We start from the raw sequence: 24,427 nt of genomic DNA, 5'->3' as shown, positions 1-24,427 counted from the left end.
ATTAAAATACTTCACAATAACACTCAAACTGTGCAACGAATAGCTTAATAACCAAACTGATAGCTTAAATGAAACTGACTTTCAAAATAATACTGCTATTGCTCGCTAGATATCGTCTTAGTCGTAACTGCTTGACAACTCAAATCAAACTGAATTACTTCTTACTCGCCTGCCCCGCTTTTATAGTTTACGCTGCATACTTCTAGGCTCTTCGATTTCCAGAACTTACTAGTTATTTCGGCTACAAAATCGCCAGCCACAACTACGTGCAAAAATTATTGCCCTCTCTTGTGACAACTGAGATAAGATATATGCATGTGTTTGTGCATTGCCGCTCCGCTGCTCGTATACGTACATATGTGTAGACGCAATTATTTATTCGTTTATGTAGATACATAATGATTGAATTATTGATGTGAATGTTTGTAGTTTACAGTCTCTCGCGCATACATAGGCGCATAAGTAAATGCATCTGTGTGTGACATCTCTTTCGGCTGCCTTATATATGTGTATACATGATTTGATTATTGACGTAAATACTGCTTGGCATGGCCTTAGCATCGCCTTAGTGATGGTACAGCTCAGCGATGCCAATATCCGTGACAATATGGTGCTATTCTGAACTAATTTTTCTTCGAGTTATGGCTCCTGAAACATAGAAAATTGCTTAGTCATAAAAGGAGCGGTGCCACGCCAACTTTTTAAAATTTGAAGTTTTTCCTATATACTGTTATAAATCCACTTGTGAAATGAAATACCGTTGTTATAAAGCCCTTTTTCGCAAAAATATAGCTTATTTTATTCGTCCACGACCCTTTTAAAAATATTTTATATAAAAGTGGGCGTGGTCCTTAACCGTTTTCGTTAATTTTTCTTCAAAGCATTCCTTATAGTAAAGACAACCTCTCTGCCGAATTTGTTACGAAAGGTTTAATGATTTTTGATTTATGATTAATAATATTTGTAAAATTGATTTTATCACAAGTGGGGGGTGCCACGCCATTTTAAACATTTTTTTCAAATTTTTATCAAGAGTCTCAATATCAGTCCACACGTCAAATTTCAACATTCTAGGTGTATTATTTACTTAATAATCAGGTTTTTTGTGTTTTCCAAACGGTTATATACATAAACGGCGTGGTTATCATCTGATTTCGCAAATTTTCAATACCAATCTATCCTGAGTCCAGATAAGCTCGTGTACCAAATTTGGTGAAGATATCTCCATATTTACTCAAGTTATCGTGTTAACGGACAGACGGACGGGTATGGGTCAATCAAATCCTTAATAAGTTCCCAAAGCTCATATTTTTACTTGAACACTTGTACTCCAGAAATTTCCGATTCGGTTTAGATCTGGGGACTGTGGTGGCCACTCCATTACACTGATATTGTTGATTTTGAAAAATTTGTTTCTAGACTTTGCGGTGTGTTTTGGATCATTGTCCTGCTGATATATCCACCTAAGTGGCATATTATTTCCAGCATACGCTAGCATGCATTCTTGAAGAAGTGCAACATAATCGGTTGCTTTTATGGTGCCCTGTATGCGGTTGAATGGTCCCACACCATTGTATGAAAATCCTCCCCAGACGATAATATTTCCGTCACCATGTTTTACGGTCTTTATGGTATATTTAGGATTGTAAGCTGCGTTTGGCGGTCTTCTTACATGATGAATACCTCGGTCTGAGTTAAACAAATTTATTTTTGTTTCGTCTGACCAAAGAATGCTACGTCACTTTTCTTCAGACCAAAACACATGTTCCGCCGCAAAGTTTAGTCTTTGTTGCACGTTATTTTTGGACAACATAGGCAATTTTCTAGGGCTCCTGGACTTTAATTTTACGCACCTCTACGGGACTGTATGTAATATTTGTTCCAAATATGAGCGAAATCGGACCAAAAATACGATTTTTGGAAATATATCGACCCATGCTCCACCTTTTTTTCTTTTTATTACATTGTCATCTGGTTCTAAACTATATTCAAAGCTTCAAGCTTGTAGCTATTCGGGAAATTACTTAAATTTCAATTACAAAATTCGTAAACAACGATACACAGAGTCAAGCTAAAAATTAAATAACGTATTAAAAATTATTACATTTTAAGTTGTGGTACGACGTTCTTCAAAGAAATTCCGAGATAGGCACTTTTTGAAAAAAGTTCTCAGATAGGGTTTTTTCAAACAAGTCCTAATATAGAGCGTTCTTAAACTGGTAGTCGAGATAGGGTGATGATTCCACATAGTCGTCGATATAAAGCACATAAATTGTAGGGCATCTTAACTAAATATCGTTAGTATATTAAAATACATCCCCAGTAAAAAGTTTTAGGTGTTAGAACCCAAACTTAATGAGTTATGCCATTTTTAAAAAGCCATTTCTGTACGTAGTGAATGTGAAAAAAATGTTGTTAGCTTCTAGAGTAAAATTTTAAATTTGTTGATTATGGCCTTTGTAAATCAAGCTAGCTACATTTCTATTGCTCAAGGCGAATATATACAAGGTGCTGGCAAAGCAGATTTAACCCAATATTGATTTCGATTAATTGACATATTGCTATGCCAAGATGTGCTTGGAAAATATCCATAGTGTACAAGTGTGTTGACTTATCTGTCAAGCATTCTGACAGGCACTCGCTGGATTCGGAATGACAGCGAATTCAAAATGGATACCATTACCGAATGCGCCGAATGATTGAAAAATTGAAAAAGTCGATACGATTGGTAGTCAAAAATGTTGTCGTTGAGACCAAAAATGCGACTCTAGACCTGAGATTTCCATCAGGTGAGCGAGGCTGTTTGTAGTTTTGACGTTTATCGCTTAGTGAACACACTTGTATAGGTACACTATGAAAATATCAAGCCGAATTCATACCAGGTGGTGGCAAAGTGAATTCAACCAACTCGCCGCGCAGAAGAATGTCAAGTCAAAAGAAAATTTTCATTGATTTACTGACATATTGTAGCACAAGATATGGAAAATAATCAAGAAGAAGCATTCAGCTGATGGGATAATTCCACGTGGTATTCAATTCGCCTTGGCATCGCTTGTAAATTTTTTCTACTCGCCTACCAGGTTCAATTGTATGGTTGGCTCATCTGTAAAGCAACAAATTATGTCGGTTTCAATTGTCAAAATCTGTTTATTGGTATTAGGCGAATGGAATGGAATAAAAACATAAAACTTAGCAGTTTTTGTGCGTAGTAAGAAAATGTTTTCAATGTGTTGGTTTCATCTTGCATTTGTCATTTCCTTTTGACAATCCCATCGACCATGCAATGACAAAAATAAAATCAGCTGATGAGATGAGCCAACCATATAATTGAGCCATGTCGCCTACAAAACGATTTTAATTTGAAGACAACAACAATTTAAGGTTTTTTTTGGATTTTACAATTTAATGGTTATAGCATTAAGCTTATAAAACACCAGGTTATCCCTCAAATTCTGTGCTTTCGTCAATTTGCGCTGGCAGCTGCTTTTACAATGTTAATACCATAGAGCCCAGAACCATGTACAGCAGCATTCCGTTGTGTTCCGTTATATATATAAAATTAATTTGGTTTTTTTAAAATGGCACCACGCCAGTATTTAAATCTTATTTCGAGAATTTTCTTTTATGTAAATGTGTTGTATCAATGTGGCTTGTCGCCATGTTGTTTCATTGTCGCCATGTTTTTTCATTGTCGCCTGTTTTTTCATGTCCCGTTACGATGATCCGTTATATACATATAATGCGAGTTGGTTTTTTTTATGGCACCACACCAGGTTTTAAATTTTAATATGCAATTATATATTCACTGATTCCTGTTGGGAGGACTCCAGGCCAGTAAAGCACTAGATCTCCCAACTCTGCCTATAAGCCCAAGGGAAGCACCGAAGGCAACCTTGAGGCCTATTTTAATTTGCCACTCAACGCAAAATAGCCCGAAAATTTACGTTTAGCCGAGGATGACATTGCACGATCGCTCACGCGAAAAGGCAAGACCAGAATGACAATTTAAGTTAAAGAATTCCGCTCGCTTGATTTATTTTTGTTTTAAAATGTAATTTTTTTTCTAAGCAAGTTGAAAATATTTACAAGCAATGCAAGAAAAACCTTTTTATTAAAGTTTGTATATTTTTTAATTAATTTTTATAGAGTTAAGTTAGCTGAAGCAAGACGAATGAAAGCGCTGATCGGTATATACAAAGGAGACAGGTAAATGGTAACAAAATTTCTAACTCAACCTTTACCTCTTCCCTTTCCCCTTCCTCTACACCTACCTATACTTCTACCTATACCTTTACATTTACCTTTGCCTCCATTCATTTTGTTTGCCTCTTTCATGTGCCATTTTCTCTTTTGATGGACGTTGCTGACAGTGAAGCACTAAGTACTAAAGCTCGAGCCCTCAAGCCTCTCAACCAACTAGCATATTCACCGCCCAACTCATTTCTGGAAGCCATTGTAACCGAAGCTACCGAAAGTTTAAATCTTCAGGGTTTTGAAAGTTTTCCGAATGCTTCTGCATTGGAACGTGCATTTACCACCGACAACTTTGTGGCCGGCATACAATTTGACGATTCATGGGCTAGCATCACCGATTATCCACGTAAATTTGCATTTACGTTACGTTTTCCTAGCGAACTTCGTACGTCAACAAGATCTTTGGGTTGGTCATGGCTTACTTCAAAATTGTTTCCACTTATCGATATGCCGGGTCCGCGCAATGCTGAAGAGGATGATGGCGGTTTACCGGTGGGATATTTAAGAGAAGGTTTCTTACCTGTACAACAAGCGGTGTCAATGGCATATTTGAAGTTGGCTGGTAATAAGGAAAGCTTGCCTTACGTCGATATGCAACGGTTTCCTTATCCAGAGTATATTAGTGATCCATTGATAGAAGCATTGGAAACCATATTATCTTTAATTGTGGTGCTAAGTTTTATTTATCCCTGTACTACCATTACAAAGGTGAGTATTATACATTAATGTTTACCTTTTGTTTATGTATAAAGTTGTATTTTGTCGTCTCTTCTAAAAAGAAGCAGCATTTCATTGATATGTGCATACAGGAAGGGAGACTTTTCGCACATCGATATAAAACTGTCGCAGCTCAGTGAGGTGCGACCAAAGTCCAGAAATGTGCTGCCCAATACCTCTGGGTTGTGTACTAAAATGAAAAAGCAGTTGTCATGGAAGCCTCATATTCTTCTTTCTTCTTAATTGGCGCTTAACCGTTTAAACGGTTATGGCCGTCCAACAAGGCGCGCCAGTCGCTCTTCTCTCTGCCAACCGGCGCCAATTGGTCACATCAAGGGAGTTTAAATCGTTTTTCAACGCCCTCTACCTCTGCTTCCATAGGCGGGTTCCGATAGAAACACTTTCTTGGCCGGAGCGTAATTTTTCATTCGCATAACATGGCCTAGCCAGCGCAGCCGCTGCGTTTTAATTCTCTGGAATATATTGATGTCTGCATATATGTAGCTCGTGCAGTTCCCAAATAAACGAAGTCTTTTACTATTTCGAAATTATGGCTGCCAACAGTAGCGTGGTTGCCAACGCGCATATGCGCTGACTCTTTGCTCTAAGCCTCATATGGGACGCAGAATTAGCGATGTGCGGAGGTCGTCGGCAGTAGCTGGAACTTCTCGCAAAGAGTAGTACATTGATTGGCTTTACGAGTTAGTAGCCAATCTGATACTGCTCTAGGGAGGTTTGTCTGTCGAAAGGCACAAGTTTTGGATAGTACTGTTAAAAGGCTGGTGTGTCTGTACAACGAACGATGTATTTTGGCGTTAGAGGTGCTCTCAGTACAACATAATCCGTGGTCTTGAAAGTCAGATACGTTTTATAACTTCAGCTTAAAATTGAAACCATTTATCGACCAATTTTTCAAACTTTTCGGACCTAAATAAGAAACCACTCAATTGGCGTCCGAAATTTTCGGAGGAATAGCCAAAACCTAAAAAAAACAACTTATCAGTAAAAACAAAATACAAAAACAAGTAAGGAAGGCTAAGTTCGGGTGTAACCGAACATTACATACTCAGCTGCCAAATTACAGCTTGCAAAACTTTTAAATTACCTTCTTTGAAAAATGGGCGGTGCCACCCCCATTGTCCAAAATTTTACTAATTTTCCATTCTGCGTCATAACGTCAACCCACCTACCAAATTTCATCGGACATGGCTAAATGAATTTCTTTTTTCGCAGATCATTTTGATATATATAAGTCTATTAATTTATACCTTTACGGGGTACCGTTATACGAACAAAATTAATATACTCTGCGAGCTCTGCTCAGCTTGTTGTCTTATTTTAACTGAACTTTTTATTTGTATTTCGGTTTTAGGGAAAGTTTAAAGTTAAAAAAAGGAGAAATTTGATTTGCCGTTCGTGTTGCCATTCGTATGTAGTACAAAAAAAGTTTTAGATTTAGACTCAAACTTCTAACCGTGTGCCGAATAGACATTGCGGAAATTTAATGTAGAGGACAGAGATAAGAAATCCTCGGATGCATTGTACTGCTGCAAGGAGGTCGTCGGCAATATCTGGTGCCACTAGGCGAGTATAGAACTCTGGATTTAGGTGTTTGTAGTCAAGCTGATTCTCTTCTATGGGTGATTAAAAAGCTGGCGCCTGTGCCACGGACTGCGCTTGTTGGAATCATAGGCTCTCTCAATACAACACCCTTCTAGGTATTGAATTCCATGCAGATAACAAAAATAAAGAAATTAATTAATAAATATAGGACGTGATATTCCTCCGAAGCCGAGCTACTCTTCCGATTTGAGTCGTGCTACTATTTAATTTTTCCTACAAATTGGCTGGACGGGACCAACATGCTTTATGCCGACTTCGAACGGCATCTGCAAGAGAGATGAATTTTTGCTGCGAAGGTTTTCATGGCAGAAATACACACTTCTCAGAGGCGAACCCGCTTAGAGAAACTTTTTTTTAAAGTGAAACAACTTCTTTCTAGAGCTTTTTTATGTTGGTTGTCGCGAGATTTGAACCCACGACTTTCGGTGTGGTCAAACATGCTTTCACCACACCACGATAGCCGAAATTCAGAATACAAGTCCGGTGGATAATATGGACTGTGGACAACTCTGCTTTACCAGCTTCTGGGGAAGATTACCCACAGTGAGTCAACTTCTGAATTGATTCAGAGATATATAGAATTGAAAGAAGTATCTTCCAAGAGGATGATATTGAGATGGTATCCAGTGATGCCATGGTTAAAGAATTTAGAGCCCAGCGGCAGTTACGGCCAATCGTGCGACAAGTATCATCTAGACCCCGGCATTAAGCAATATTCAGGGCAAATGTAACGCGGATTTCTTGGCCCGAACAAAGTGATTCGGAGTTCCGCTGGCCACGAGTTGTCAGCTCTTGAGCAGATTGAGCGCGCGATGCAGCCGAAAAAACGCGCCGAGAAAAAACTACCTCTTTGAGGTTATCGATACCCCAGACACGATGTTCAACAGATCTTGGATCCATTCAACGGGTTTGAAATTGCAATCTACATATGAGCTGACAATTTTGACCCATTTCGTCATCTAGAATTTTAGGGCTTCATATTTTTAAGTTTCATTGGTTTTTAAGGCGTTAATTTCATTACAAAACTAATGTTTTAATAATATTTATAAGATCGCGGGTTTGCATCGAGCTCAAGATCTGCGATTTTACAAATCAGTAGGCCGATATAACAACAAAAATTGTTAATAATATTTATATATAATGCAGAACATTACCGTGGAGAAGGAGAAACAACTCAAGGAAGTAATGAAAATCATGGGTCTGGACAATTGGCTACACTGGACAGCTTGGTTTGTCAAATCATTCATAATGTTGGGAATTTCTTCTGCGCTGATTATATTACTGCTTAAGGTAATGTTAACAGATCTATGTGCGCCTATCATATTTTGTCGACCCAAAAAAGTGCAGACCTCGGTATACGGTCGCTTTTGCCGACTGCCGGCGTTACGAAAAATTTCGACTTAGGTCCAACGTCGACAGTTATGACAGGAGCGATTATTTCAATGATTAGTCATTCATTGTTAACCCATTTTTGTTTCTATTTTCTAAAGATCTACTGGGCTGAAGGCGTCGCTGTACTTACATTTAGTAATTGGTCTGTGCTTTTTGTATTTTTGCTCGTTTACACAATAGCTAGTGTTTGTTTTTGCTTTATGATGGCAACATTCTTCTCGAGCGCTAGCACTGCAGCTGCCGTTACTGGGCTTGTTTGGTTCATAACCTATTTGCCGATATCATTTACTCAGAAAACCTATGAAACAATGTCACTACGTTCGAAATTGAGTTGGTGTTTGCTCTCGAATACAGCCATGGGTTTTGGTTTTAAAGAAATACTCGGCTTTGAAGGCAGCGGTGAAGGCCTGCAATGGAGCAATTTGTTTAAAACAGTTTCAGTGGATGCCAACCTAACTGTGGGTGCGGTTATGTTAATGATGTTGGCTTCGTCAGTCCTTTATATGATTATCTGTTTGTATGTGGAACAAATTATGCCTGGCGATTTTGGTGTACCGAAAAAGTGGAATTTCCCATTTACGCCAAGTTTTTGGTGCAGTCAGAAAGATTATGCTAGCGTTGAAGATATGTCAATTGGTACTATTGAACGTAAAGTGCCTGATGCTTTCGAGGCAGAGCCGGTGGGCAAACATGTTGGACTACAAGTGAAAAATTTGAAAAAACGTTTCGGTGAAAAATATGCTGTTAAAGGTTTGTCGGTGAATCTGTATGAGGATGAGATAACGGTCCTGCTAGGACATAACGGTGCTGGCAAAACCACAACAATTTCTATGCTAACGGGAATGTTTCCACCAACTGCTGGTACAGCAATACTTAACGGTAGCGACATACGCACAAATATTGAGGGCGCACGCCAGTCGCTTGGTATTTGTCCACAACATAATGTGCTATTCGATGATATGAGCGTTGCGAATCACATAGTCTTCTTTAGCCGTTTGAAGGGATTGAAAGGTGCTGAGATTCAGGCAGAGGTAGATAAGTATCTCAAAATGATTGAGTTAGAGGATAAAGCGAATGTCGCATCTGCAAATTTGTCTGGTGGCATGAAACGTAAACTTTCGGTGTGTTGTGCACTTTGCGGTGGCACTAAAGTGGTGCTTTGCGATGAGCCAAGCTCTGGCATGGATCCATCGGCAAGACGTCAGTTATGGGACTTGCTGCAATCAGAAAAGATTGGACGCACTCTACTCTTGACAACACATTTTATGGATGAAGCCGATGTGTTGGGCGATCGTATTGCCATTATGTGCGATGGTGAGCTAAAATGTCATGGTACATCATTCTTTTTGAAAAAGAAATATGGTTCCGGATATCGTTTGATTTGTGTGAAGAGTGATGGATGTAGCACAGATGCGGTCACATCGTTGCTGAATAAATATATACCCGGTATAAGACCTGAGGCTGACATTGGTGCCGAGTTATCGTATCAGCTACCAGATAGTTACTCAACGAAATTTGAACAAATGTTTAGGGAATTGGAAACGAATTCAAAGGATTTGCGACTGGAAGGATATGGTGTTGCTATAACCTCGATGGAAGAGGTATTCATGAAAGTTGGTGCGGAGAATTCCGGAAATGGCACAAAGAAAGAACAAATGGCTATCATGAACGGTAGCAGTGGTTACAATGACGAGGATATTGAATCGATGAGTTGTAAGTTTACTTCAGCTATTTTGTACATATTAATACTTAGCTGACGGCAGAGTGAAAGCGAGAAGGGTTGGTTCCTATGGAAATTTGTAAAATTTTTTAGAGTGCCAGCAAAGTTTCAAGCTTTAAACTATATGAAAACAAATCGCTTCACGCCTAGCATTGCTTATAGCAGTCACTCTGCCGTCAGCCCAATTTGAAATAACTTGTTTCAAAATCGAATATGGAACACCGCTCAGTGCTAGAGTAGTGTATCGAAAACGCTCAGGTTTTTTTAAAATGGCTAGAAAAACCTTTTTGAAGAGCATAATTCGTTTTATAATATTTTATTAAGGATTGATTACCCTCATTGCTTTTATTGTAGAAACAAAATTTTTTAACTTAGTTTTTTTATTTTTAATCAGGATGGATAAGACGGAAACAACCGTTTCGATTATACGTTGTAAATCTCCGCAAAGCTTTTTCTCGTGGGAGTCGAAACCGAACTTCTGTGATATTTGAACTATTGACAAACACATTCATGCCTTTGGTACTGTGCAAATTCTCCCGATTGCATTCTTTGCACAGTCATACTTTGCATGCTAGTTTGTGCCAAAGCTACACTTTGTTATTGGCGCCTTATTTTAAGAACGGGCCCGTATAATGTTTTACGATCAGTTTCTGAAAACCCTTTCACTTAAACGATAACTATGCAACTGTCAAAGTATTTCTACAAGTCATAGTAAGTTATGGATCTAACGAGTCGTATTTACCGCTAGTTCACATATGTCATTAATCCGATGCACAATTTCAGAGCTATTGTGGTTTAAAAAATAAGTTTTGATCACGGATCGTAAAACGTAATTCGGTCGTTGTTGCTGCTGTAGCGATAAGGACACTCCCCTGAAGGCCTTGGGAGTATTATCGATATTGATGGTCCTTTATCGAATGCAAATCCGGCACGTTCCGGTAACAAGCACGGTTAAAGTACTAGCCCGACCATCTCGGGAACGTTTTAGTATAACCACATGAAACCTCCAAGGCCATCCCGCCCTCACACGTTCCATATCCATGAGGTCGGCAGAGCCTCGTCCTGGAAAATCTATATATTGCGCTGGCAATCTGAAAGGGTTGCGCTACACAACCGCTTGCATCAATTTGGTATTTTAGTCGCCTCTTACGACAGGCATACCTGCCGCGGGGATATTTTAAGCCCCCTAAGAAGCCAACCTAATAAAACCGCACTGCGTTTAGCGCACGCTAACAGCCGGCGTGTTTTGCGCTAACCGAAATAAGCATACGTGCGTGCGTAACTGAGCTGTCATATCTGTTTAAAAAATAAGCGTCAGCTGGCACTAAACGTCATAGATGAATGGATTTGCAACTCTTTGTTTCGAGAGAGCGCTGTCAAAATGCACATTTTTTATAACATTTATCAATGATGCCACTCCAAACAAAAATGAATAGATCTGAAAATGGGGATTTTTGACATACATTTCGGCGATTATAGTTTCAATAATTTAAAAAAATGATAGTCGTAAAATATTCATTTCTCTAAACTCATTTTACAATAATACTACTAGTTGGAGTCAAATATAAACAAATCTAAGTAAAATTTACATTTTGATTAAAGTAATTGGTCAAATATTGTAACGCATTTAACTCACAGTGAAAACCATATATTCTTTTGGAATTTCAGTAAATCCGACCTATGATATAATAGTTAACATCATTCAATGGTAGGGCCTATCCTACATGTCTGACGTTCCAGGTTCTGTGATCAAAATGGACTGGTTGCATTGGGACTTCATATTTACAGAACTTGTTTTTGTGATGACATTTGAATGGGAAATAATATTTACCCTTCGCCTTCGAACTAATAATATTTACACAAAAACAAGTATTTTTATCACTTTTCCCATAATTTTTGAACGCTGTTCTACAGTTGTAGGTCAAACTAAAGTTTACCAAAATTTTTGGCACGTTTTTCGTTTTGGCTGGGACATTTTTTGTTCTGGCACCCGCTTCAGCTGGCGCGAGGGATTTATCTGTGATTGTTGCCAGCAACAACTAGAAGATAAATCCCTCGTGAGAGCGAAAATATGAGAGCGTAAACAAAAGATTCGTATCAATGTAATCTATGCTAAACGTCAAATCGAAATGTCACGCAGAACAAAAATTGGAAATCGAGTTAGGTTTTCACGCAGCAAATTCAATTTCGGTTGGTCTCATACAAGTTGTATGTAGCTGAGACATTTTTGACATTTGCGTTTATATTAGGTTAAGCGTTTATATTGGGTTTGGTTGATTTTAATGTAAACATTTTTTTGAAACAATTTTTTAATTCAAATTTTTAATAATTTGAGAAAATTAAACAACGTGACATTAGGGCGGACAAGGCGACAGCTGTATCAACATAACCTTTAAATTTTAGGGACCGAGTTTTTCTACTTTTTCCAACCCAGTCTAAGGTTACGTTAAGTTATGTTAAATTGGCCGTTGCATGGGATTTCACACAGACTGAATGTATTCGTAGTGCCACAAAAAGACTACCAAACTAAAAACCCCTATCAAGAGGTCAGGAATCACGCCATAAGTGTCATTTTGCTTACTTAAAATGTATATCGTTAAAATTGTATAATTGCTATCATCATATCTAATCGGTTCTTAATTGTGTGGACGACTTCTGCTCTTTCGTAGCAAATTATGATAGTCAGTTCATATAAGCGATAAGTTGGTTCCGAAGTGCACCTTGAATAACCATATTTTTTATAATTAAATACCTATTATAATTTTCTTTAAACTTTCTTTCAGCCGATAACAAGTTCGCCGAAAATGCCCTCTTACTACGTGGCACCGATCTTTATTGCAATCAATGGCAGGCTATGTTTTTGAAAAAATTTCTCTATGCGCTACGCAAAAAACTTTTACTTTTCATACAAAATTTGTTGCCCATATTTTTTGTGGTCGTTACTATTTTGATCTCACGCAATGCAAGTACGTTCCGTCCACTTCCAGCTATGAAAATCAGTTTAACCCAATATCCCAAAACGTATACGGTTCTCGAAACTGCTAGTGATGTTGTACCGGGTTCGACCGAGGCACGCATTGCTGCTGAGTATAAAAGTTTTGCTAGTTCCTATGGCGCTAATCATCCATTACAAACTACAGGCGAACGCAATTTTACTGAGTATATTTTAGATTTGGGTAAAACTGAACAAGTGCGTATTAACTCCCGTTATATGGCAGCAGCTACAGTGAGTGCAGAGAAAATCACAGCTTGGTTGAATAATCAACCTTTGCATACAGCGCCGTTGACTGTGAATTTGGTGCATAATGCTATGGCAAAGTAAGTAAATGCAATTGGGGTATTCGCGTTACAGCGAAAACTTGCATTAGTATGCAAATACCTCTATTCTCTTTACTAATTTTAACAAAAAATTGTTCTTTCTTTCAGAGTTGTAGTTGGTCCCGAATCATCTATAAGCGTTACTAATTATCCATTACCATATTCTTTAGAAACGAAATTAGCTCAATTGAATGCTGGCACAAATGTCGGCACTCAATTGGCTACCAATGTTGGTTTTTGCATGTGTTTCGTTAGTGCTTTTTATATACTTTTCCTTATAAAGGAGCGCGAAACACGTTCAAAATTGTTGCAATTTGTTGGCGGTGTGCGTGTATGGACATTCTGGTTTTCTCAGTTGCTGTGTGATTTGATTACTTACCTTGTAAGCGCGTTAATTATAATCATAACCTTGGTTTGCTTTCAAGAGGAAGGTTTTGCGCTTTTTGGTGATTTGTGTAAGTTTAAAGTGAAATATCCCATATCTTAATATTTTTTACAGCCTACATTTTTTCTTCTTTCAGTACGTTATTTTTTCCTATTGGTGATGTTCGGGTTTGCTGTTCTGCCTTTCACCTACTTGATTTCGTTCTTCTTCAAAGAGCCAGCAACTGGGTTTGCTCGTATATCTATTATAAATATATTTACGGGTAAGTGAAGCTAAATTCTTTCACATTGTGGCGAGTCCTAAGAAGTTCTCGATAATTATGCCCTTCTGTTTTCATTGGATCCCTGGAACTGTCGAATAAGTAAACGCAAATGGTCTGTATTAACAGCACTACTATGGTAGTAAATTTTCACAATTGAATGTTTTCGCTTTTTTCACTTAAAGCGTGTTAAAATCTTACTGATTGACTTTTCCTTAGCTTGCACTGCTTTTGTACTCTCAGTTGGCCGTTCGTCTATTTCTCGCAGGATCCAAACTTTTCGCGAACAATCTTCTCGAGTAGTTGCTTATTTATGTCCTGTTTCTGTATCTCATATCGGATTTTGCTATATATGTACATACATGTATATCTGTGGTTAATGAAAGGTCATATGCGCTTTTTATGGCCGCGTCACAATGAACTTTTTCATTTAGATGCGTTCAACGCAATCTTATGCATGACAGTAATATCGCCACCATCACGCAAGATGTTGCGTTTGTAAATCTAAACAGCAATTCCGACTTATCACATGAAACTTATTTGGACTTTTTCATTCACATACAAAATTTTGCGAAGCACTGTTATAAGCATTCTCACTATAAAAGAAAAATGCTAACGTATGTTGTCTCCTAAGAGTGGGAAAAATAATTTCAATTGTAAAGTGTGAAAGCACTCATAGCCAAAGCAATGGTCGAATTCTTCTTATGCTTTATATGTAGCAAAAGTTGAACATTGCTAACTTTTGTATACAGATGGCGCTAGTGTCGCTCAATCTGCCGTTCTCCATAAAAATACGTGCAATCCACTCATCACACATAAGATTGCGTTGAACGGACCTGAAAAATTTCATTGTACCGCGGCTATTAATGCTTCGAAACCGGTGCGGAATAATTCCGCACCATTTTGCGATCTTTTCCGAAATACTTTGTTGCCGTTGTTTATGAGTTTTTGTACATTTCGCGGCTATTTTCAAAATTATTTCGGACTTTTTTGGTATCCTTGTGAACTTTTCTGATATTTTTCTTCGCGGCCGCTGTGGTGCGATGTTAGCATGTTACGCCTACCACAGCGAAAATCCTGGGTTCAAAGCCCACTGGAAGCAACATCAAAATCTTTAAAAACAAGTCAATAGTTTGGCAACCACTCTGAGTGATGTTTTGCCATGAAAAGCTTCTCAGCAAAAATTCATCTCCTTGCACGCCATATTTTGTGATAATTTTCGTAGCCAGCTTTTGAGATAAAATCCACAGCACTTCCATTGCATAACAATTCAACACTTTCCTGTTTTCTTTTTCGATTGCTTTTATAATCCCAGTCGATTTAGCGATATTTTCGTTATTGTCGCTGTAGCGATAAACACCCTCGCAGGTTTTGGGGATAGTTATCGATGTTGATGGTCCTTTGCGGGATATACATCCGGTACGTCCCGGTAGCAAACATCATTACGGTATAAGAACCTTCTAGACCATCCCGCCCCACACCCCTTAGTTCCATGAGAAGCTTGGGGTCGCCAGAGCCGGGGCTGCTTAAGAAACAGGATTCGCCACGGGTAGGTGAGGTTGACAATTGGATGGGAGAACTTTTAAATTGCGCGGGCAACCCCTTGAAAGGGTTGCGCAACACAACCCATTTAATCAATTTGATAGTTTAGTAGCCTCATACCTGCCGCGGGTATATTCTAAGCTTCGTAGTCCCTTTTACATTAGTTACCACTGTTTATCGCCTATTTTGTATAGCCATTTTTCACAAAAAAATTTTTTTTTTTCTTTCTATTTTCAGGTGTTGCACTCTTCGTGGTTATTGTAATCATGTCCTTTGAGGCTTTCGATACCAAGGACACTGCCGTTACCTTGCAATGGTTCTTTAGAATGTTTCCACACTTTTCGCTTGCCATGGGCTGGAATAAGTTATATACTAACTGGAAAACACGAAATACCTGCAATAGCGAAGTGCTTCAAGTTTTGCCCGATGGCTTACGTTGCGCTCTCATACCACAGTGTTGCAGTAAGTTGTAGTGAATGTGTAAAAGCATTCTGAAGTTAAATTAAAAAGAATGAACCAAATGTTGACAAATATTTTTTTACAGCTACGGTACCCTATTTTGCGTACGAGGAACCCGGTATTTTGTTAGAACTTTTATATTTGGGCGGAACAGCGTTGGTATTCTTCCTTATACTAATATCGCGCGAGTATGGCATAGTTGATGAGCTTATTTTCTTGATTCGAAAAAATGCACTGTAAATGAAAACTCAGCATTAAAGAAAATGACAGGAAATTGTTTAATATTTTTTAAATTTCAGCAAACCCCCTCCGCCCCCCGAGGATGGTTATTTCGATGACGATGTTGATAATGAAAAAAATCGCATATTGAAAATGAGTGCAGATCAATTGGCCAATCAGAATTTAGTTTTAAATGGAATCACAAAGTATTATGGTAGATTCTTGGCAGTCAACCATGTGTCGCTGTGTGTGAAAGAGTATGTATATCTAACTCACAATGGGAAATTATAATAACTTTTCTGTAAGGATAAAATACCTTCATTCACCTCTAGATAATCTGTTCGGAAAGTCTTGATTTTGCCTTTGGATATTTGAGGTCCAAAGTTTAATACAAAAAGATTTTTTTTCGGCAAGGCGGAAATGCTTTATGATTTCACAAGGATTTTTAAGCCTCCGTATTAGATGCTTTATAGCAGGGAGTGCAGGACACACTTTTTATACTCAGTTGAGCAGAGCTCACAGAGTATATTAATTTTGTTCGCATAACGGTAATCCTAATCGAGATAGATATAGACTTCTATATATCAAAATGATCTGGTCGAAAAAAGAAATTTATTTGGCCATGTCCGTCCGTCCGTCCGTCTGTCCGTTAACACGATAACTTGAGTAAATTTTAAAATATCGATGAAATTTGGTATGTAGGTTCCTGGGCAGTCATCTCAGATCGTTATTTAAAATGAACAAAATCGGACTATAACCAACGCCCACTTTTTCGATATCGAAACTTTTGAAAAACATAAAAAATGCGATAATTCATTACCAAAGACGGATAAAGCGGTGAAACTTGGTAGGTGGGTTGACCTTATGACGCAGAATAGAAAATTAGTAACATTTTGGACAATGGGCGTGGCACCGGGTAATTAAAAAGTTTTGCAACCTGTAATTTGGCAGTCGTTGAAGATATCAAGATGAAATTTGGCAGGAACGTTACTCCTATTCCTGTATGTGCGCTAAATAAAAATTAGCAAAATCGGATGACGAAAACGGCCAATTTAAAAACAAAAAAAATTTAAAAGTCAAATTTTAACAAAAAGTTTAATATCTTTACAGTATATAAGTAAATTATGTCAAAAATCAACTCCAGTAAAGATATGGTATACAAAAATACAAAAATAAACGAAAATTTCCAATGGGTGTGGCTCCGCCCTTTTTTATTTAATTTCTCTAGAATACTTTTAATGACATAAGTCGAATAAAAATTTACCAATCCTTGTGAAATTTAGTAGGGGCATAGATTCTATGACGATAACTGTTTTCTGTGAAAATGGGCGAAATAGGTTGAAGCCACGCCCAGTTTTTATACACAGTCGACCGTCGGTTCTTCCGTTCGGCCGTTAACACGATAACTCTAGCAAAAATCGATATATCTTTACTAAACTTAGTTCACGTACTTATCTGAACTCACTTTATCTTGGTATAAAAAATGGCCGAAATCTGACTATGACCACGCCCACTTTTTCGATATCGAAAATTACGAAAAATAAAAAAAATGCCAAAATTCTATACCAAATATGAAAAAAGGGATGAAACATGGTAATTGGATTAGTTTATTGACGCAAAATATAACTTTAGAAAAAAATTTGTAAAGTGGGTGGGACACCTACCATATTGAGTAGAAGAAAATGAAAAAGTTCTGTAGGGCGAAATCAGAAGCCCTTGGAATCTTGGCAGGAATACTGTTCGTGGTATTACATATATAAATAAATTAGCGGTACCCGACAGATGATGTTCTGGGTCACCCTGGTCCACACTTTGGTCGAGATCTTGAAAACGCCTTCAAATATACAACTAAGGCCACTCCCCTTTAAATCCCTCATTAATACCTTTAATTTGATACCCATATCGTACAAACACATTATAGAGTCACCCCTGGTCCACCTTTATGGCGATATCTCGAAAAGGCGTCCACCTAAAGAACTAAGGCCCACTCCCTTTTAAAATACTCATTAACACCTTTCATTTGATACCCATATCGTACAAACACATTCTATTTGTTTTTAATATTAAAAAAGGGAATTTACCGGAGTGTTTGAGCAATAATATTGCATACCAAAAAGATATTCACAATATTAATACTAGAAAAGAGAATAATTTTAGGCTTCCGCTCTTTTCCACGAAAGCGGACAGCTCAACTTATTTTACAAAGGATTAAAAAAATTTAATGAACTTCCTATAGATATAAGAAACTGTGAAGAGCTGAATGTATTTAAAAAGAAATTAATGTCATATTGTCGTACAACTGCAATAAGACAGATAGAAGTGATCTCATATAATATGTAATATGTGATATGGAGTTATTAATCTAGGCTTATAAGCTGTAATAAATAAATAAATAAATAAATAGAGTCACCCCTGGTCCACCTTTATCGCGATATCTCGAAAAGGCGTCCACCTAAAGAACTAAGGCCCATTCCCTTTTAAAATACTTATTAACACCTTTGATACCCATATCGTACAAACACATTCTAGAGTCACCCCTGGTCCACCTTTATGGCAATATCTCGAAAAGGCGTCCACCTATAGAACTAAGGCCCACTCCCTTTTAAAATACTCATTAACACCTCTCATTTGATATCCATATTGTACAAACGCATTCTAGAGTCACCCCTGGTCCACCTTTATGGCGATATCCCGAAATGGCGTCCACCTATAGATTTATGGCCCACTCCCTTTTAAAATACTCTTTAATACCTTCCATTTGATACCCATATCGTACAAGCACATTCTAGAGTCACCCCTGGTCCACCTTTATGGCGATATCTCGAAAAGGCGTCCGCCTATAGAACTATGGCCCACTCCCTATTAAAATACTCTTTAATACCTTCCATTTGATACCCATGTCATACAAACACATTCCAGGGTTACCCTAGGTTCATTTTCCTACATGGTGATTTTCTCTTATTTTGTCTCCAAAGCTCTCAGCTGAGTATGTAATGTTCGGTTCCACCCGAATTACTTGTTCTGTTTAAAGGCTCCTTGCTACAATCCAACTTCTCATCGCCGGAACAATTATCAACGCGAGTTTAGCACGGCTTTGGGTACATGAGTGAGCTAAGTGGTCGCTAGGGCTACTCTCCGTTAATGCAATAGCTAATTTTTTCCTTTTGATCATGAATATGTGCCTACTATCTGGCACTTTTGAATGGCACTGTCCGGGGATGTCGCCAGGTTCCTCTTCCACCCTGCTTCATTTTTGCGCGAAGCGATCGCATGTGAAGAATATTTAGCGTGCGTTGTCTAATAATAAAAAATAAGCAAATACTTAGCGATATTTACATTTGCGGAGATTTAGGTTGAGCTTCTCCTCCAGCTTGCGTCGTGCTGCTTTTTAATTTTCCCTACAAATTGGCGGGACGGAGCCAACAATTGAATTTTTACCGTGAAGCTTTTCATGACAGAAATATGCTCGGAATGTTTGCCAAACCACTGCCGCAGGGCGAACCCGCTCGTAAAACTTTTTGATGTTGTTTCGCCCGTGACTTGAACCCAGAACCTTCACTGTGGTAGGCGGAGCACGCTACCATCACACGACAGTGGTCGTCACGTGCGTCGTCTATGTTTCCATATTATAGAGAGTTCAGTCCATATTTACAACCTCAATTTTCAACTTTACCCATAACCGTGTCCAGTTAATAATTTGGTCGGGTTGTGTTCGCTTGAACCAGTTCTGCACTAATGCTGGCCATTGCTGTTCCCAGCGTGGATTTCTTTTTCTCGTTTCTGTATGACAGCAACATCTATGCTGCTTTACGACGAAACCGAAAATCCCTATCAGAAGCCAAGACCTATGTTATCAAATAACTCCGTCCTCTTGGCAAATACTAGAAGCTTTCAAGGACCTATAATACTTGCTGCTTCTAGATATGTTAGCTGTGCCACTTCTTATGGCTGGAGAGAGCACAAGACGTGCTCGATTTTTTCCTCCTCTAGCCTGCACTTCCTACATCTGCTGTCACTGACAAGGTCTAATTTAAAACCACATGATGCCATAAGGCAGTGTCCAGTCAGGATACCAATCTTGAGCCTACAGTCCTCACTTTACAATGATAAGAGTAACTTTGTTAATCTAAGGTTGTTAGACCTGCACATTTCGACACTTTGCAGCCCGGCAATTGGTTCCATGCCCCTGTTTGTTCGATCATGTGCAGCTTTCGCCTTTTTTTATCTCGCTCATTCTGATTGGAATGTCTATGTTACAAGTTTCGAGCGATGCGCCCTATTTAGCTAGCTCATCCACTTTTTCACTTCCATCTATTCCCATAAGCCCAGGAACCCAATATGAAAACATATTTCTCACTTATATGTTGCTTGGCTGTCAGTGTAAAAATTGACTCGGCTGCCGTTTAAGCTATTTTCTTGCAGTATTTCTACTGCTTTAGTCACGCGATTACTTCCACATGAAATACACTGCAGTGATCTGGCAGCTTGTAGGACTTGTTCATTTTTGAATCTGCGCAGTATACCGCAGACCTTACTCCTTCCATTACTTTGGAACCATCGGTACATACGCACATCGCCTCGTCTGCCATCTGAGCGCCCTTAGGCCAAACTTCCACCTCTATCGTGGCATACAGTGCAGCCGTCGGGTTGTTTTTAGGGCTCCCGTTATGTAAAGCACTAATATCCTACATATCCCCTCGAATTTTTTGAGGTCACGTTATTTTTTGAGTGACCGTTTACCAAACAATCCATAGTACAGGATGGACTTTACAATCGTTGTAAATATCCAATGAGAGTGTGAGAGAACGATGGAACCTGCGTACACCCTAGCATTCTTTTACATGCATAAAGTGCCTTCGAGGCCCTCTTCACTTTCTCGTCCACGTTGACCATCCACGACAACTTACTGTCTAGAATTATTCCTAAATATTTGGTATACGGTTTCTCCATCATACTTTCCAGCTAAGGCCTAGACCAATTCGAGACCTTATACCCCCTAGTAAACGAGACCAAATTCTTCTTCTCCGCGTTGGCGCTTAACCCTATATTAGATACCCAGGTATGCATATCCCTATATGATATACATAAAAAATTAAAAATCTAAGCGTTATCCAAGTAAATAAATAAATGTAAGGCGCGATAACCTCCGAAGAGATCTAAGGCCGAGCTTCTCTTCCAATTTGCGTCGTGCTCCTCTTGATTTTTCCCTACAAATTGGCCGGACGGGACCTACATGTTTTATGCCGACTCCGAACGGCATCTGCAAGGCAGATGAGTTTTCACTGAGAGCTTTTCATGGCAGAAATACAATCGGAGCGCTTGCCAGACACTGCCGAGGGGCGACCCCGCTTAGAAAAATTTTCTTCTAATTGAAAAATCTTATTTCTAAAATTTTGATGTTGCTTTGCCCGGGAGTTGAACCCAGGGCATACGGTGTGATAGGCGGAGCACGCTACCATCACACCACGGTGGCCGCCAATCCAAGTACGCCGCGTTATCCAAGTACTTTTCGTTAATTCGTTAGTCAGTAGCTGGTAAGTTCGTTTTTTGTTTTTTATAAAATTGTCGAATTTCACGCACAAAAAACTACCAGCTTCCTAGTAAAGAAATAACGCGCCTTGATGTCAACTCCGCCGATAAAAGTTTGCTTCAGAACCATGAAAAAAACCTAAAAAATCAAAGTCGAAATAAGTCAAAAAAGTGAAATTTCGCAAGCTCGAAAATTATTTTTTTTAGGTATGCGTAGTGGAACTTTTTTTCCTGACCCCAAATCTAAATCAATCGATCCAGTCTAATATACATAGTATGTTATAATTATTATCGTTTTCCTGACAGTCCTGAAGATGATTTCAGACTGAAATCGAAATATCGACGAAGTAAAACTAAAACACAACTTTAAATATTGCGTTTTATTTAACTAAGGCCTATCAGCTCATTAAAAAAAAAAAAAAAAATTTTTTACAATAATAAGTACTTACAAGGCTATCAAAAATCAGCAATATATTATCGTTTTATTTATTTAAGAAACGAGTGTTTTGGTTTACTCGGCGTTAACGGTGCTGGTAAAACGACAACTTTCAAAATGATGACCGGAGATGAACGTATCACTTATGGTTCCGCCTACATTAAGGGCATGTCACTTGAGTCAGAAATGAACCAAATATATCAAGATATCGGCTATTGTCCGCAATTCGATGCCTTACTCGATGATCTCACAGGACGCGAGACGTTACGCATATTTTGCCTTTTGCGTGGAGTACGACGTCAAAGAATTAATCGTATCATCGAAGATTTGGCAAAATCTTTTGGATTCACAAAATATTTAGATAAGCCTACAATGACTTATAGTGGTGGTAACAAACGTAAATTAAGTACAGCAATCGCTGTTATCGGCAGTCCAAGCGTGATATATCTAGATGAACCGACCACAGGCATGGATCCTGCCGCAAGACGTCAACTATGGAATATGGTTTGTCGCATACGTGATTCTGGCAAATCCATGGTGCTGACATCACATAGTATGGAAGAATGTGAGGCTTTATGTACTCGTTTGGCCATTATGGTGAATGGTGAATTTAAGTGCATTGGCTCTACGCAACATTTGAAAAACAAATTTTCGAAGGGTTTGATTTTGAAGATTAAAGTGCGACGTGCGGCAGATATGAGAAGAGAATCGGCTAGAAGGTGGGTTTATGCAAAGCTCGCATTTGTTCGATTTACCTAATTATGTTTAACTCTATGTTGATTATTTAGCCCGTCAATAAGAAGTGTCCGTATGGAGCTAACAGCTGCAAATATGAAAATGAAGCACGATATCAACGCTGTGAAGGAGTTTGTTGATCAAAAGTTCCCACAGGCAATTCTACAGTAAGTTCATAAGTGTGCACAGTGCTTTAGGTAAAACAAAAAAAATTTGTAAAAAATGGGATTCCAAACAAATCGATTCAAAAGAATTCGCCTATAAGCTCAATTTAGCCGATCAATGTGTAGTCTTCCAAGCGAAAGTCGCTGCCAATAAGGAAACGATATTGGGCGAGAAGAACGGATTTCAGAAATTCCGCTACAAGTTATTTCGCAATGCCCGAAACATTGGAGCAGGAGAAACAAATCAATGTTGCGGCCAGTCTTACAGATTAGCCCCCCAGTACTGTACAGACGCACGAGGCCTATGTTGTTTTTTTTTTTGGTATTCAAGGGGTTGTGTAGCGCAATATATAGCTTCTCCAATCCAATTGTCAACCCCACCTTCGAGCGGCGAATCCCGTTTCACAGACGGGGCTCTGGCGACCCCAAGCTCCTTATGGAACTTGGGGTGGGGAGGAAGGGATGGCATGAAGGTTTAATGTGGCCATATAAATCGTTACCGAGACAGTAGGGCTAGCACCTTAATGGTGCTGTGTTACCGGAGCGTACCGGATCTGTATGTATCCGGCAAAGGGCCATCACACGATAACACTCCCCAAAGCCCTCGGGAGAACCTTATCGCTACAACAACAACAACACCATGCCTATTTTTTCACTATTTAGGAGGGTTCTCGTTGCAATTTGTATCTTTGGATGAACCTCACATAGACTGAATGAGTCCGTAGTGTTACCAGAAGTTTGTTTAACGACCAAACTGAAAAACCCTATCAAAAACCAAGACCCAGTGTTTTTGGTTTTTTCTAGGGTTTTTAAGTTTGGTCCTTAAACAAACTTCTGTTAACACCCAGGGTTATAGGTTTATAGGAGAACTCCTTAAAACTAGAAATCAATGTTTCCAAGTTCAGACACTTTTTTGATTTTTCACGATCCCTGGACCACCTAGCGAACATTTTTTCCATCATGTTACATTGTCATCAAGTTTTGAAGTATATCTTGGTTTCAAGAATCTAGCTCTACGGAAAGTTATTCAAATAGCGGTCGAAAGTTTCCACATGTTGGAAAAAGATCTTCTAAATATTTATAAATAACTAGGCTCCTGTCCTATCTAGAAAACTATTTATCCTAAAATATTTCAACCTGATAGAGCCCGAACCTATGTTCAAAGTTTCAGATCTCTGCGTGCATTAAAACTCGAAAAAAACGCCCAAGTTCGTACGTTTTTTTTTAGAATTTTCACGATATCTGGACTACCTAGTAAAGTTTTTCCCTCATGCTAAATTTTCATCTCATGCTAATGTTTCAAGACTCTAGCACTGCGGGAAAAGCTCAAAAGTGATTGCAAGATTCTCCAATTTTGTATAGAAATTTGCTGAAAGACATCAAAGGAAATAACAAAACAGGTTACCAGCGTTCTGGTTATAGTTTTAAAAAATTTAAATGTTTAAATGGGCTGAAACCTAACCTTGGAAAAATAAAAAAATATCGGACTTAAACAATTTTATATGCTTTTGCCTTTAGTTTAAAAAGAAAAACTAAACGGTTTCATTAAAAAAAAAAAAATCGAAACAGGAACAGCTTTAAACTGTTCTGACTTCAGTTTTAAAATACGAAACAGACTTAAATGTTGCTGGCTTAAATTTAAAAAACTTAAATAATTTTAATCGGGTCTCGTTTC

The 24,427-nt window shown here is 38.5% G+C and overlaps 1 protein-coding gene across 9 annotated transcripts in view; it reads left to right on the top strand.

Annotated features, from left to right (window-relative positions):
* The window catches only part of Abca3 (ATP binding cassette subfamily A member 3), an 84,511-nt gene that overhangs the window by 44,228 nt on the left and 15,856 nt on the right, over window positions 1–24,427 (top strand). For 7 of the 9 annotated variants that reach the window (XM_067781584.1, XM_067781581.1, XM_067781583.1 and 4 more), the window contains 12 exons: window positions 4,147–4,206; window positions 4,371–4,962; window positions 7,741–7,884; window positions 8,085–9,699; window positions 12,490–13,024; window positions 13,133–13,479; window positions 13,546–13,671; window positions 15,448–15,672; window positions 15,755–15,905; window positions 15,969–16,145; window positions 21,913–22,572; window positions 22,642–22,755. In XM_067781584.1, the coding sequence (XP_067637685.1) occupies window positions 4,147–4,206; window positions 4,371–4,962; window positions 7,741–7,884; window positions 8,085–9,699; window positions 12,490–13,024; window positions 13,133–13,479; window positions 13,546–13,671; window positions 15,448–15,672; window positions 15,755–15,905; window positions 15,969–16,145; window positions 21,913–22,572; window positions 22,642–22,755 (4,746 nt within the window). Of the gene's footprint in view, window positions 1–3,769; window positions 4,052–4,146; window positions 4,207–4,370; window positions 4,963–7,740; window positions 7,885–8,084; window positions 9,700–12,489; window positions 13,025–13,132; window positions 13,480–13,545; window positions 13,672–15,447; window positions 15,673–15,754; window positions 15,906–15,968; window positions 16,146–21,912; window positions 22,573–22,641; window positions 22,756–24,427 lie in introns of those variants that run through there. The other 2 variants (XM_067781590.1, XM_067781589.1) reach the window with 2 other exon arrangements.

Source organism: Eurosta solidaginis, chromosome 4, assembly GCF_040869045.1.
Source record: "Eurosta solidaginis isolate ZX-2024a chromosome 4, ASM4086904v1, whole genome shotgun sequence".
NCBI classification, from domain to species: Eukaryota; Metazoa; Arthropoda; class Insecta; order Diptera; family Tephritidae; genus Eurosta; species Eurosta solidaginis.
The sequence above is the reverse complement of the archived record's forward strand: the minus strand, read 5'-3'. Positions and strand labels throughout refer to the sequence as shown.